The sequence below is a fragment of the Solanum tuberosum genome, unplaced genomic scaffold (genome assembly GCF_000226075.1).
Source record: "Solanum tuberosum cultivar DM 1-3 516 R44 unplaced genomic scaffold, SolTub_3.0 scf00069, whole genome shotgun sequence".
NCBI lineage: Eukaryota > Viridiplantae > Streptophyta > Magnoliopsida > Solanales > Solanaceae > Solanum > Solanum tuberosum.
Window position 1 is genome coordinate 577,462 of NW_006238995.1, and position 14,849 is coordinate 592,310.

The window sequence follows — 14,849 nt, forward strand, 5'->3', positions numbered from 1 at the left end:
ATTTTTTTTGAATTCATGTTACAAATTTTTTCATAAAAGGATAAACATTTTCTTTTGGATGAAAAAGGTGAGAAACACTAATTAAGTATATAAGGTAATGATGTTTTATAATGAAGTAAATTAGTATAACAAGAATATTAATTTTATTAATTGTTTAGTAATCAAAATTCTAATATTTATTTATTTATACAAGTCTGGAATATCATTAGAAAAATTAAAGACATCTTTATCCCATAATAATTCATCAAGATCATTAGGAATGTCATCTGGAATATCGTATTCTGAAAGTGGTATAGAGTACCAATTGTCACCCATTTGATCAAGATCCTTTGAACTCTTTTTCCTGGTTTCCTTTTTGTAGCCAAGCCAACTAGTTGATGGATTAAACTTTTGACCGTTCTTCACAATATTTTTTATGCTTACTTTTGTTCTTGATCTTCTTGGAATTGATGTACACAAGAATATTGAATGCCCAACAATAGCTTCGTCATTTTTAATCTTCAACACCTCACGTTGTTTTCTTTGAGATTCTTTTTTATACTTCGTCATGAATAAACTGAATAGAATAGTAAAACTTCTCTCTAGCTAATAAATTTTTAATAATACGATTAGTGGTCTATTTGGACTTTTTTTATAAACATAATAATCCTAATATTTGATGGAGAGAGATTTTGATATATCATTAATTTAGAAACCTAAATCTATTTTTACATAGGAAAAGAAAAAGTGGGACTTTTTTTTTTATTATTATTAATTACGATAATCCTTAAAAGATTTGGAAAAAATAAATAGTATTATTAGGTAACATATTAAAATTAGAAACTGGACGGTTATAGGGAGTGAGGTGGCGAATTCTCCTTCAGCCTCCATTTTCGACGTTTGCGCCGGCGCCGGCGGCATCTCAGCCACTCCTTCCGGCGAAAATCCTTGTTTCTTCTATAGCTTTTAACACTGAAATTATTACTCATTTGGAGTGTCAATTGGTTTTTTTTTTTTGCACAAATATGAGATTTTCGATGATTCCCAATATCGGTTGGTTTGGTTCAGTTTTTAGTTTTTATCGATTTTCGAATACAGTAAATTAATAAGATAATAATTTCTTTTTATGTGTTCTTTTTATGTATTCCTTAAGAAATATTAATTAGGAGTTTTTTTAAAAAAAAATTATTATTATTATTTACTCTTATTTATGTCTTAAGATATAATTTCTATTTATTAGATATTTATTCTACTAAGGTGTTTGAAATAATAAAAAATATTTACTATTAAGGATAAAATTATTTTTAAAAATTAATTATGTCTTGAACTTCCAAAATGATATATAATTTCAAGCACCTATATTTTAAAAAATTACGATAAATAATTTGAGACAGAGGACGTATAGTGTAATAGCATGTGAGGTGAACATTTCAAGGTTAACACTAGGGGTGTACACGGCCGGGTTGGTTCGGGTTTTTCAAATATCAAACCAAACCATTTGTGTCGGATTTTTAAATTTATGAACCAAACCAAACCAATAAAACTCGGGTTTTTCAACCTCGGGTTTTTTCGGGTTTTTTCAGGTTTTTCGGTTTTTCGGGTTGTTTCGGGTTTTTCCGGTAAAGTATTCATACACAACATATAATTTACTTGTACTTCAAATATTTCTTTAGTCCTACCAAAATACAACTATCTAAGATGTTTCTTAAAAATATAACACAATATGATATGATTAATGACACTAAAATATCCAACAAAAATAATAATAATGAAATCGCGTAAAACAAATATTGCAAATTAACAAGTCAGAATGAAAATGATCATAATTTAAAAGTACTAAATCATGCTAAAATAAGTTTAATAAGCATTCGTTACATGCCTAAATATTAAAGGAAATTAAAATTAGATTATGTATTTTAATTGTCTAAACCAATGTAAAACTAAAGAACAAATATTCAATATTATTGTCATTCTTAGTGTTGAATTGATTTTCTTTTTGCACTAATATTAATTTGATTTTGATTTAAGCTTTATTATAATTACCAACATATGTGGACTATAATCTTTATTGGCCCATTTATAATTCTAAGTTTCAAACTTGAAATAATATATTAAAAGATAAAAACTATGAAAAAGTATAAGAAATATTTAAAAATTATATCAAAGTAAATATTTTTATGTATAAAATAAAATTTTAAAATTAAATATATAATGTCTGGTTGGTTTGGTCTTGGGTTGTTTTTTTTTAGTTAAAACCAAACCAACCCAAATATAGTCGGGTTTTTTTATTCAATACCAAACCAAATGAAACCAACCACTAGTTGGATTTTTTTTCTCGAACACCATGACTTAGGGAGGAAGTAAGCGTGAGATTTAACTTTAATAGAGTACTTTTGAGTTCTTGCAATAATTTAAAAAAAGAGGGGAAGTCACTATAATTAATTGAAAAGGGAGATGTTTAAAAATTAAAATTAAAAGAAAAAAAACACATTATCGTAATTTTAAATTGCCTATAGCTAAACAATCTAAATCTCACAATTTCATATCGTGATATGGTATCGCATGGCCAAATGCCTACTAAAGATGCTAGATCAAGCAAGAACCTCTTAATTAGCGGAATTGACCTTTCTGACCAACAAAGGTTATTCATCTTTAATTAGAGGTCTTAGGTTCAAGTCCCCTTGAATATATAGTCATTTTTGTTAATTAGGAAACATTTTACCTCCATTTGTGGGACTTTTCAATGCGAATTCGAATTTAATAGGGCTCCAATGCAGATATCATAAAAAAAGATAAAAATTAAAAGAATAAAAATCTACTTATATTATGCCTTTTTATTTAGGGATTAAAGTTGACTTTGACTATTGATTGCTTCGATAGAAACATTTTGCTAGGTTTTTTCATTTCACATGCATGTTTACGATCCAAGGAATTAAGCTTACTTTTTATTATACAAATTGGTAAATTAAGAAAAGGTTTCAATGATTAGTGATCAAATTTTTAAAGTTGAATTACAAATTATTTTTTTAATGAGGAAATTTTTGATAAATACCGTATTTTTCTTAATGAATCTTACCCGTGCGAATTCAAATTAATAAAATTTTGTACAAAAATAGTTTTACAAAAGAAAAAAAGAAGAAGAATTACAAGTTAACCTCGTACGTTGTAAGACTAGGTAAAATAATGGAATGGGAGTATCTATACATAAAATATAATTATTAATTAAAGTACCAATATTTTAGGAAAACCATTAGATCTCTCTTGAAATTTAAATACTCATACTATATTTTTAGTACAACTTTATATTATATATAGAATATAACTAACGTGTACTAAGTAAGCATTTGGACATGAAATTGATGATATTTGAGAAATATAGTATTTCAAGTTAAGTTGAAAAAAATAAATATATTTAGACATGTTTACTTGAAAAAATATAGAAATTTTATGAGATTTTTTTTACTTGAAAAATCGCATAGTTATTAGAACCTTTTTTTCAAACTTAAAAATTGACGATAATATATAACCAAATAGTTTTTCGAAGGAAAATAAAAGTTGAAAAGGCAAAAAGAAATAATAATTCAAATTCAGGATTAATTCAAAACCCAATTAACAAGTAAGAAATAGTTCATATATAAATTAAACTCTTTATAACACACTATCACTACTACATGTAAATTAACAATTTAAATTTCAGGAGTTTTGTTTTGAAATTTAACCTAAATCTATTCTTTGTATCCTTTTTATGAAGTTTTAATATATATAATATTAGATTCGAGTGAACTCGTAGCTCTATAACACTCTATCGATCCATCCTGGTTAGGCCAAACTCGTCCAAACAATACCTAGTAAACTAAAATTCATCAACAACAACTAACAAATATATAAACAATCTTAGTAATTACAACTTTAAATTTGTGAACAAAAAAAGTAACAAAAATAACACCAAAAATACATATTCTAAAATTGCACAAAATTGGCTCATTGCACAAAACAAATGTTAAACAAAAACAACTTATCATGAGTATACAAACTCATATCGTAGAATCAATCCTTGAAATTATTACATCAATATTTGAATGATGAATCATTATTAATCGTAAATAATCATGTATATATAATGTATGATGTTCTTGAGAGACGTCAACCACTTATAAATATCTCGAATGTGGTTGTTTATTTTCAACATAAACAATAATAATACGAACTTTATATTACAAAAAACATTAAATTAAATTACCAAACCTTATATTAGGCGTAATCACACATTCCATAAAAACAATATCCACCTGTCATGCACCTGTTGTTGCAATATCCACAATGCCTTTTATCAAAAGACAAATTTACACATTCACCCCTACAACAAGTCTCCGTAAACGGACATTTCTTCTTGCACGCACCGCAATTATGGTCATCGTACAATAAATCGATACATTTATTGTTGCAGCATGTTGTGTTTGTACCGCCAATTTCAAGAGTGGTACATATTTCGTTATCCTTGTGGCAGTGATCGGCTGCTCTAGGGTTTTTCGGCTTCTCTTGTTCCGCGAGAAAACGACTTGCTACTAATTTTCTCTTCAACGGGGGCAATGTGGGAATTGGTGCTTTTTTTGCCCCCGTATTATCAGTAGTGGTGGTGGTGATGATGATAGTTATGGCGAACGCCATGGTGATGGCGAGGGATATTAAGATTTTCATCACCTTCATCTTATGGAGAAGGTGAAATGTACGTTGAGGTGCCCGATTTCGTTATTTTTATTTGAAGGGTATGGGAAAGGGAAAGAAGAATGAAATGTTTGAGAGAATTGATGAAGGGGTACTTATATAGACATGCTCCCTAGGTACCAACTCATTTTATATTGAAATATCTAATAATAACTAGTTATACAATTAAATATATATATATATAGGAAACAATTTTTTTACTGCACACAAGATAGGGATAAAGTATTAAGGTCTGAATACACACATCATTCTTCGTAGACTCTCATGTGTCTTGTGGGATCACATTGAACTTGTTATCGTTGTTGTTGTTTGTATATAGTTTGAACTAAAATTATTGGGTTCCCATGAACTAAATAACTTGCATTCGAGGATCCACCACTGATCTTTTAATGTATCGTTTTAAATATAAGCATGTCATGATTATTATTTTTCGTAACTATAAAATGTCATTAAGAGTTTAATGAAAAATTTATAAAATTGCATCTTTCCAATATAAGAAAATATCAATTTTATTACAAGAACTTGTCATTGGTATGCATGATGGAATAGACAAGAATATTCTATGGAATCAACTATCTCACCTTCTGTATGTGATAACAAATCTCATCATTTTAGTACAAATGATGGATAAAATATTCACATTTTATTTCAAGATTGTTATTTTTATCCTAGACCAAACGAACTTCAGAATAAAAAAGTGTCATATAAAATAAAAAGGTTAATTTTTTTTTTACATTCTCAAGTCACGCATTCTCAAGTCACTGAAATAATATTTATAGGTAATTACCCTTCGTATAAAATAGAGAACATGTTACCAACTATATCAAGTAAAGATGATTTGATAGTGTAAATATATTTTTACATAAATATTAGTCAAACTCGTAAGTATACTTTAATTTATCGTGAATTAAGTTGGGGTTGACTTTTGAAAGAGCTGGCAGAATGTGAAGAAGCAGCAAGCAATAAACTTAGGAAATAATTGAAGAAATAATTAAGCATTAATTAATTAATGATCAATTCTAGTACCTTTGCTTGCTAGAAAAATTGCTGACTTTAAACAGCTTATGTGCATGAATGGTTTTGCATGTTTTAAAAATGAAGTTAATTAGTAGTAATTATATCATAGAGTTTAATTTATTTATATATAGATTATAAACTTTTTTTGGTCATGGAGTTTACATATGTCAATATAGGCATTGTTGTCTTAAATTTGAAGACTAGAGCTAGTTTACTTCTTTAATTAAGTTGCTTGGATATTAGGTTCTAATTAAAGTGGTTTAGAGGAAAATTAGTTACACGTCTAAATAAGTAGGAGCGTAAATTAGTTTCTATTGTTGCATAATTGATTGTCACATAAGTAAAAGAAAGTCATTTTTTTTTGGGGGAGGGGGGTAATGAGGGAAGAGGTTCGTCATTTTCACTTGATGCGTAATTTAAAAAGGAACGAAGAACTTTCTACACATACAATTAATTAAAATTATTATTTTAAATATTGTGATCTTAGACATATCAAATATGAAATGACTTGAGTCAAAAATTTCATTAAAAATAATAATCAGAACATGTGCAAGAATGCACAAATAAGACTTTTGCTCGGGTTCTTTGACATCACTCGATTATTAAGAGAAGAATATAAGCTTAGAGCAAATAGAAGATGAGTCGTCTGGATTCAACCAAGCTATTCCAATAAACAAATTTGTTATATGTTGTAACCTCATTAAGATGGTCATTGAATTCTCGAAGATGTCAATCGATAATCTTAAAGAATACTTCAATTCAATAGTGATAGGGAATAGCATACTCAATAATTTTACGTCAAGATCTTTCAAAGTAATAAGTATTGATCATCAATAGTGACAATTTTCCTTAGGTCTACCTCGGCTTGCATACTCCCCTCCAAGTTGTTTCAGATGCTCTCAATCTCTACAAGAGTAGTATGCCCGTAAAGGAAGCGAAGGGTGCCCTCAAGTTTTTCAAGATGTTGACAAAAGATCTCGAAGACGTCCATCCATGCATTAACCTTCATAATCCACTCTCTACCAAGCGAAAGATTCTATTGAAGGACCTCTACTTCATCCTCGCTCTCCTCTATGACAGGTGATTGTTGGCTAGAAGGCCCTTCGCTTGACACAACATTGGGAAACACTTTCTTACTTTTGTCGAAGACATTACATTTCTTGTTACGAGTCTTCTTTCTAGTGACAACCTGGGTGACATTGGATAGGATGTTCTCAACGTTAAATTCTCCGATATTTGTACATTTTTTTAGTTGTAACCTTGCTTTGTTATCACATTGTAACACCCTTAGGCTTTATCTAAGATCACGTGTGTCACTTGACAACTTGCTCTCGATCTTGTTATGTCAAGTCATCATCAGATACTAGAAATTTCTAAGAGAATTGATAGAAAGATTTGCATTAAAGAGAACTTGAATAATTGTTTGATGGTTTTCTAAATGAATGCCCTAATGTTTATACTGCCCACCTAGTAATTACTAGGTAAATAATTATTGTTACATACGTCTCTACATAGTTTCAAATAAGTATCTCTTCTAGAATATTCTACAAGCTTAGAATATTTCAAAAACTTTCTATGAAAATAAATGAAATTTTAATGTCTTCCAAGGAAAATCACCACATTTCTCTAGAATCAATCTTACTTGTGCTTTTGCTTCATGACAAAAATATATGACAAGTAATACTCATGTGGCGTGATGACATGACAAATCATAATATTAACCCTTTTAAATTAATGATTAAAGGGTTGTTTGATTTGAAGACAAGTTATGATGTGATTAGTTATGTTGAGATTAATTATGATGAGTTTCGTTATCTTGGTATTATTTCTCTGTGAATGTTTGATTTGTTGTATTAAAAATAATTTGTTTTAAAAAATACCCCATAAGTGTAAAATGTATGAAAAGTGATATATAAAAAGAGTCGCAGGAGATATTTTGTTCTTTTAACTAGTTTATCCTGGAAAAAGTAATTCCAAGATTATTATTCCATCCAGAGGCAAAAATAATTTATCCAAGTACTAATTATCAATCATAAGATAAATTGTCTTAATTTTTTTAACCAAACAAGAGATAAAGGGTATTAAAAAGGATAGATTACATATTTAGGCAAGCATATGGTATGTATTTACTATACACCACTATAATTTGATTATTTTTTTACAATTTATAGCTATAATTAGGACTTTATAGCTATTTTCTCTCTCCTCTCTCTCCCTACACCCTCGCTTGCCTCTCTCATCCCTCTCTACCATCTCTCGCTCCTCTCTCTTCTCTCTCTGCCCCATTCTCTATGTCCTCTCTCTCTCTTTTGCCTCGTCCTTCTTCTCTCAATATAAATAAAAATATTAACAGCTAATATACAAATACAAATGATAACTTTCTCATGTTAACAATCAATATACAAGTACAAATGGCAACTTTCTCAAGGCAACAAATGGTTACAAATACATATATACAAATCAAAGTGGTATTCACCGATACAATTGAATTCATTGTATTGATTGATATAATTGTATTCACTGCCACACTTGTATTCATTGATACAAATTATATTTGTAATACAATTGCATTCATTGATACATATACATACTAGTTATATACAAATGTCCAGCAGATATACAAATACAATTCACCTTTTCTCCTCTCTCTCCCCCTTTTAACATGTAGCTACAAATCATAGTTAATTATTAGCTATTTGACCTAATTATATTTCTAATCTTTGCTATTTTTGAAAGTTCCTAAAGAATTATCCGACGACAAATTTTAAAAATTTGGTACTTATGAAATTTACTTATCAATTTTTATATTGAGAATTTACACAAATCCCATATTGTTAAGAGTTAGTTCCATCATATCCCTACTTTTTTCCAAATTATAAAAATCACTTAAAATTGGTGGAAATCGAATACATCCCAAAACGTTTTGATACATCATGTTCCGATTTTGGATACATCCCTCAATCTCTTTTTCGATACATCACGTCTCAGTTTCGAATACATCACTTAGTGTTCCAGCACATCGCATACGGCCGCGTAAAGTGATGTATCTGATTGGTACATTGCATAGAGTGATATATCCGAAAATAAGAAATAAATTGTTTTGTAATTTTTTCCAATGATAAGAAATTTTAAAAAATATGATAAAATAAGTCGTATATTTAGGTAATTTTCCATTTATTTAGTCCTTCCTTAGGAGGGCAATAAGCAATGCAACCCAAATTCTAATTTCCGACCCACTTAACACCCATAGTACAGTCAGTATACTCAGGTTTTCTTGCTCGACAGTCGACACCACTGTGTCTCTACCTCGGTCCGGCGCTGTAAGTTCTTGTATCTCTCACACGCCAAATACAAATACCCTAATCTCTGTGTTATAATTCAAACACTGTATTGTTTCTGCTTCCATACTCGGCCTTGTTTGCGCAATAATGTCATTAAAAAATTTCTGCTTTTGGTGTGTTTATGTAAGTAATTTTAGGTGTAAATGATTTCCCCGGGAATTCGAGGGGAGAAATTGAGATGGGTGTTGTTGAAACCTGAGAAAAAATGATAGAGGTGTTGTAATTGGTGCTTCCTAATGAAGGGCAAGGGTAGGGAGGGACAGAGAGAGGTCTTTATAACTGAAGTTGATTAAATTTTGTAATGATGATGCCCTGGTAGCAAGCTAGCTAACTTTTAAGCTATTTAATTTTGAACAATTTCGAAGAATGAGAGAGTATTTTGGGGAAATTTGAGAGGATATGTGAAAGGAGACTTAAGAGTTGCAGGGAAGGGAAAATTGGGTAAAGATTATTTCATATATTCTCGATTTCACTAGTTAGACGTCGTTGGCTCAATATTTTGACTTAGGACTAGATATCTAACATTGGATTAAACTTGCACAAGTTCAATTCATATTGTCTAATTCGGGCTTAAGATAACATTGTAATTAACCTATGGGCTAGCCACTATGATAGCAAGGACATAAATTGTGTTTTAACAAATATAATACGAAAAATCAATATCTCACATAAATTCCTACTCAGAATTGATGTTAGTAAATAAACAATATCAATATTAAATTCAACTCCTACTCATGTGCCATGTAAAATGAGTAAAATTGGCCAGACTGGTTTTCACTGACCCATTTTTACCTGTATTGAAGTGGACGGGTTGAGTTATAACCTGTTTTCAACCCAACCTGCCCTTTGCTACCACTATTCAGTATATTTGTGTTGTGTATGCGTATCTCTGGTTTTGGCTACTTTTGTTTGTTGTCCCTAAATAAGTTAACAAGTCCGCACATTGATGTATGATGTAAGTTGCATAACTTGTAATTGTATGAATCATCCTTGATTGTAATATGAGTTCTCTTATTCAAAAACCGAAGGGTATTCAAAAGTGTTCTTTATTTGATGCAACACATTTTGAATGCCATTATTCATCACTATAGATCACTGCATGACTGTACTTTTCAGCTGTATGAGCACCATTACTATGTCTCTTTCGAGATCGGATGATTCATTGTTGCAACCCCTTTTTGCAGTCTTCATACGCATGTTCGGAGACTTTTGCCGGTGCAAGTGAGCAAGTGTCTAACATTTTGATAAATAACTGAGATGGTCAGTATTTCCAGCTGGCGTTCGGATCTATTTACAGGTTCCATTCTCCATTGCACATGTGTAGTTCAGTTCTTTGTGGCTTCAATTAATCTAAAACAACTCTGTGAATCTCCTAAAAATCAATTTACATCAGGTGTACTCTGCCCCAAAATTGATGGAGTCTATCCAAGATTACCGTCCCATATTGTGAGTTACAAGAGGAGCACACTCAAAAGTCATGGTTGTGTTCAGCCTGTGTCTAGAAAGGTTTATTTAGTTTTTCTTCTTTTCTTATTTAGTAGTATTAGTTAGTATTCGCGTAGTATCTAATTCTTCAATTTTTACTACACCTGTTTCTTCATTTGCTTTGTTCATCTTGCTATGTTGCTGCCGTTATTTTCCTTTGATTACTTGAGTCAAAGGTCTACCGGAAATAGCCTATCTACCCCACAAAGGTAGGGGTAAGGTCTGTGTACATCCTACCCTTCCTAAACCCCACTTCTGGGATTACACTCGGTATCTTGTTGTGATGATAATACATCTTAAACTTGGAGTTTTGGTATTTGCAGGTTCCTGGTAGAAGCATTATGCATTTCTCTCTTGCTGGTCGTGCTGTCAAATGTGCTTCATTTGTAGAAAGAAACTATCAATCTAGTGTCAATGATGATGAGGATCCATTTTGGATAAATGCTACAAAGCAAGCTGTCCGGTACGTCAATTACAGTATGTGCGTGTAAACTTGATGCATAACACAGTTTCTGCAAGTGAAACTGTATAGGTAGGTGAGAGAGAAGATATAACTTACCTGATATTAGACCTTTTCTTTTGACCAATATTAACTTTCCGGAGTTACAAGCTCCTCAAATCCCTTTATCAAATTAATTATTTCTTCAATTTCCATTGAGAAATAGGTATTGAGATCTTGTTTATATGAGATCTCCGTTTGATGAAGTTCTGTATCTTGATCTGGTGACTCTAGGTTTTACTAGTTTCTCCAATATTTTCTCCTTGGCTTTGATATCCATTTTTATTCATAATTTGCTTAGATATTATCCTCCATGAGGTAGGGTAAGGTCTCCGTTCACTCTACCCTCCCCAGACCCCACTTGTGGGATTTAACTGGGTACGTTGTTGTTGTTATTTGCTTGGATATTATAAGATCCTCTACAACAACAACAAAATACCGAGTGAAATCCCACAAGTGGGGTTTGTGGAGGGTAGATTGTACCCAGACCTTACCCCTACCTTGTGGAGGTAAAGAGGTTGTTTCCAGTGGACCTTCGGCTCGAGTACAAAATATCAAAGTAGGTATGAAAAAGTGAAAACAACTGTGAAGAAAACTAAACAACTAATAAGGAAACAGTAACAACCACATAATAGTGCGATAACCTAAACACAATAAACAACAAATGATGACGGAATCAAAAGCAAGACACTATAAGAAAAGGCTAAACCCCTAGAAAAGCAAGACAACACTCCATACCTACTAACCTTCTACCCTAATACGTGACCTCGACACCCCCTATCTAAGGTCATGTACTCGGTAATCTGGAGTTGTGCCATGTTATTATAAGATCCTCTAATAATATGAAATTGTGAAAGTTTAACTAAATGAGATGTTTTTGATGATGTATTGATACTGTTCTGAAAATATTTATTTGTGAATGACTCAGGGCTGCAAAATCTATATTGGAATTCTTGGTTGAGCAGCCAAGTCAGCTGAAGTACATAGAATGGCCTGGATTTCAAAGCACGGTTAGTATGTAAAACCTTTTCTTTCTGTTTGGTAATTATCATTTACCTTCTGTTGTGTGTATGTGGCCAATAGCCCAATACAATGTGCTGATAATGTGTTACACCCACTTGTTATCATTCTGTGTACTTATTGCACTGGAGTAACCAGCTCTACATTACATTTGCCTTGTTACTTCAGGATTCTCAACTCTTGGTCATCATGACAAAATCACAAATGCTAAATATAGTTAATGGCCTTTATAGGGCTAGCTATTGAACTTGACATGTAGAGGCAATGTAACTTTTGTTTTAGATTCAATACAATAATATGAAATGCTTGTGTACATTTTCACAACCCACTACAAACACCAAAATTAAGGTCCATGAGATGGCCAAGGGTGGGGCCAAGTGACAAGGCAGCCATGGAGTGCAATGGCGTGCAGGCATGCATGGCACACGCCTGAGGTAAGGCATCCATGGGAGTGAGGGGCATGCTCGAGTGTTTTGCCTGTTTCCTTAATTTTTATATGTTTTTTATTTCTTTTTACGACTTGTCCTTAGTGTATACGACTTTCTGTTTTGCACCTATCCTAATACCTTTTAGGTTTGGCACCTAATATATGCACCATTTTCAGCTTGCACCATATCTATGTCTTTTATATTCACATTCAAAAAGGAATTATACTGTTATCCCAATTTTTCGACCTTTTTTAATGTTCACCTCTCTAGCTTCTCAACTCTCTTAATCCAGATTAGATCCACATTTAATTACAATAGTTGATTTTCCAAATCCTTTGGAAATTCACACCTCAGCAGAAATTCATCATCTTTTTTTTTTTTTTTTTGATGACAATTCATCATCTTTTTATCAGAGGTATTTCTATCTTCACATTCTTAATTGACCTCAAAAACAGAATATTTGGCATAGTTTTAATTGAGAAAGGACACGTCTTTGTGAAAAAAGAGTTGGAGATGCTACAAAGGGAATAGGATATGAACCTATATATTTCTATAGTTCTTGGTAGTTTCTACAATGGCATTGATATACATTATTCCGAAATTGTCGTTGAGATATGAAGTGTTTTGTTATATTGCAATGGATACGGTGCAAATTTTAAAAAAAGGATGCATACGTTAGGTGACATCGTGCGAATAAAAATGATGTATACATTAGGGGTAAAATTACAAAAACCACAAAAAATGAGGTGCAAATAAGAAGTGGTGCATACACCAAGGATAAAAAAAGCAAAGAACTTCAATCTTTCTACTCTCAATCAGTGGCGGAGCCAGAAATTTTAATAAAGGGGTTCAAAATCTGAGAAGTAAACACACGAACTAGTGGAAGGGGGTTCGACATCTATTATACATACCTAAAAAATATTTTTAACCATGTATAAATAGTAATATTTTTTGCCGAGGGGGTTCGGATACCCCCTCATTATATGCTGCCTCCGCCCCTGCTCTCAATGGAGTCCATGAGGTGACCAAGGATGTGTGACACCGGAACGTTGGTGGTGTGCCAATATTGGTGAGGTTAGGAACCCCGCTATGACACGCTAGCGAAAAAGAGGCCACTTTGGTTGGCTATTTCCAAGGATGGCTCACTTACTTCTTAAGAAGAAACACACTCTCTTAAAAGAAGCAAACTAAAGATCAAAACTTTATATAAAAGATTTACTCAAATTCAAGATGATTTACCTTAAGGCTTAAGGGCCTCTGTATAGGTTTACAAAAGCTAAGGGAAGATGTTCACCAACTAATGTGGGACTAAAAGCCTACTAAAAATAAGGATACAACTAAGAGAAGGATGGCAAGTTAGAAAATAAGGATAACAACTAAGGTGTCATTTGGTAGGGTGTGTAAGGATAGTGTTGCGTATGGTATATTAGTAATCTTGTATTAGCTATGCATAGATTATTTCTTGTACAGTGTTTGGTTTGGTGTATTAAAAATTACATGCATTGCATAATTTCTGCGCTGCTGTATTTTGACTTTCAGAAGTTAATTGTGCGTAATTTCTGCGCTGCTGTATTTTGACTTTCAGAAGTTAATTGTTGGAAATCTTACAGTGAACAGTATCTTCCCTTTTGTTTGATGAAGGGACAAATTATTTTACCCAAGTTTTTTAGTTCTTTAGATTCTACTATAGTACTATGTGCTAAATACGATGTTGATTTGCACTGACATGCTTGACTCATAAATTAAGCATTAGTTTCAATGATTTTGATTAGCACTGACGTGCTTGACTCATAAATTAAGCATAGTTTCAAAGAATGTTCATCATTTTTTTTGGTTGAGATCAATACATAAGTAAAAACTAAACCCCTTCTCCACTTGCTGCAGCTGAAGACTGCAATACTGGCACTTGTTCTAGTTGGGCTGTTTATCATTGCTTTATTTTCAGTTGATTCTGCATTGTCTTATATGTTGGCTCTATTTTTGCGGAGAGCTGCATGATTCAAGAAATAAGACTGATTTTCTGGCATCAGGCGAAGTCAACTCATGCTAGTGGTGCTCCACGTAACTTTTTGCTTCTGGCATAAAACTATGCCCGAAAATACAAGATTGGCCAAACTTGAGCAGCATGAGACTTGCAGCTTTTTGAGCATCTGCTGAATATATCACCGCAGAGAGGACCATTACGAGAGTATAGGGTTATATTACCTCTAGAAGACTAGAACTACTGTTATATATGCTGGAATGACGAGTGTACATCTATGTCTATTTACATTGATACAGAGAATGTTGATTACTCATTTGTGCACTTTCTTAATTTGATGATAGACGTGTTAAACATGTTAATGTTTCTCTTGA

At 32.0% G+C, this 14,849-nt stretch overlaps 2 protein-coding genes across 2 annotated transcripts; one reads left to right on the forward strand and one right to left on the reverse strand.

The window, feature by feature from the left end:
- Positions 1 to 4,180: 4,180 nt before the first annotated feature.
- LOC102596970 (stigma-specific STIG1-like protein 2) lies at positions 4,181 to 4,746 on the reverse strand. The gene has a single exon (XM_006345557.2). It carries the CDS (start codon positions 4,684 to 4,686, stop codon positions 4,231 to 4,233), a length of 456 nt encoding a protein of 151 aa, XP_006345619.2. The 5' UTR covers positions 4,687 to 4,746; the 3' UTR covers positions 4,181 to 4,230.
- Positions 4,747 to 8,929: 4,183 nt separating this feature from the next.
- LOC102596744 (uncharacterized) lies at positions 8,930 to 14,849 on the forward strand. Its single transcript, XM_006345476.2, has 6 exons — positions 8,930 to 9,041; positions 10,247 to 10,359; positions 10,456 to 10,568; positions 10,871 to 11,010; positions 11,975 to 12,056; positions 14,379 to 14,849. Exons 2-6 carry the CDS (start codon positions 10,320 to 10,322, stop codon positions 14,490 to 14,492), a joined length of 489 nt encoding a protein of 162 aa, XP_006345538.1. The 5' UTR covers positions 8,930 to 9,041; positions 10,247 to 10,319; the 3' UTR covers positions 14,493 to 14,849.

Coding starts and splice junctions, on each gene's coding strand:
- LOC102596970 (XM_006345557.2), bottom strand. CDS start 4,686: ATGAAGGTGATGAAAATCTTAATATCCCTCGCCATCACCATGGCGTTC.
- LOC102596744 (XM_006345476.2), top strand. CDS start 10,320: ATGGTCAGTATTTCCAGCTGGCGTTCGGATCTATTTACAG. Junction 10,569..10,870: donor TTCAGCCTGTGTCTAGAAAG/GTTTATTTAGTT, acceptor TGGTATTTGCAG/GTTCCTGGTAGAAGCATTAT. Junction 12,057..14,378: donor GGCCTGGATTTCAAAGCACG/GTTAGTATGTAA, acceptor CACTTGCTGCAG/CTGAAGACTGCAATACTGGC.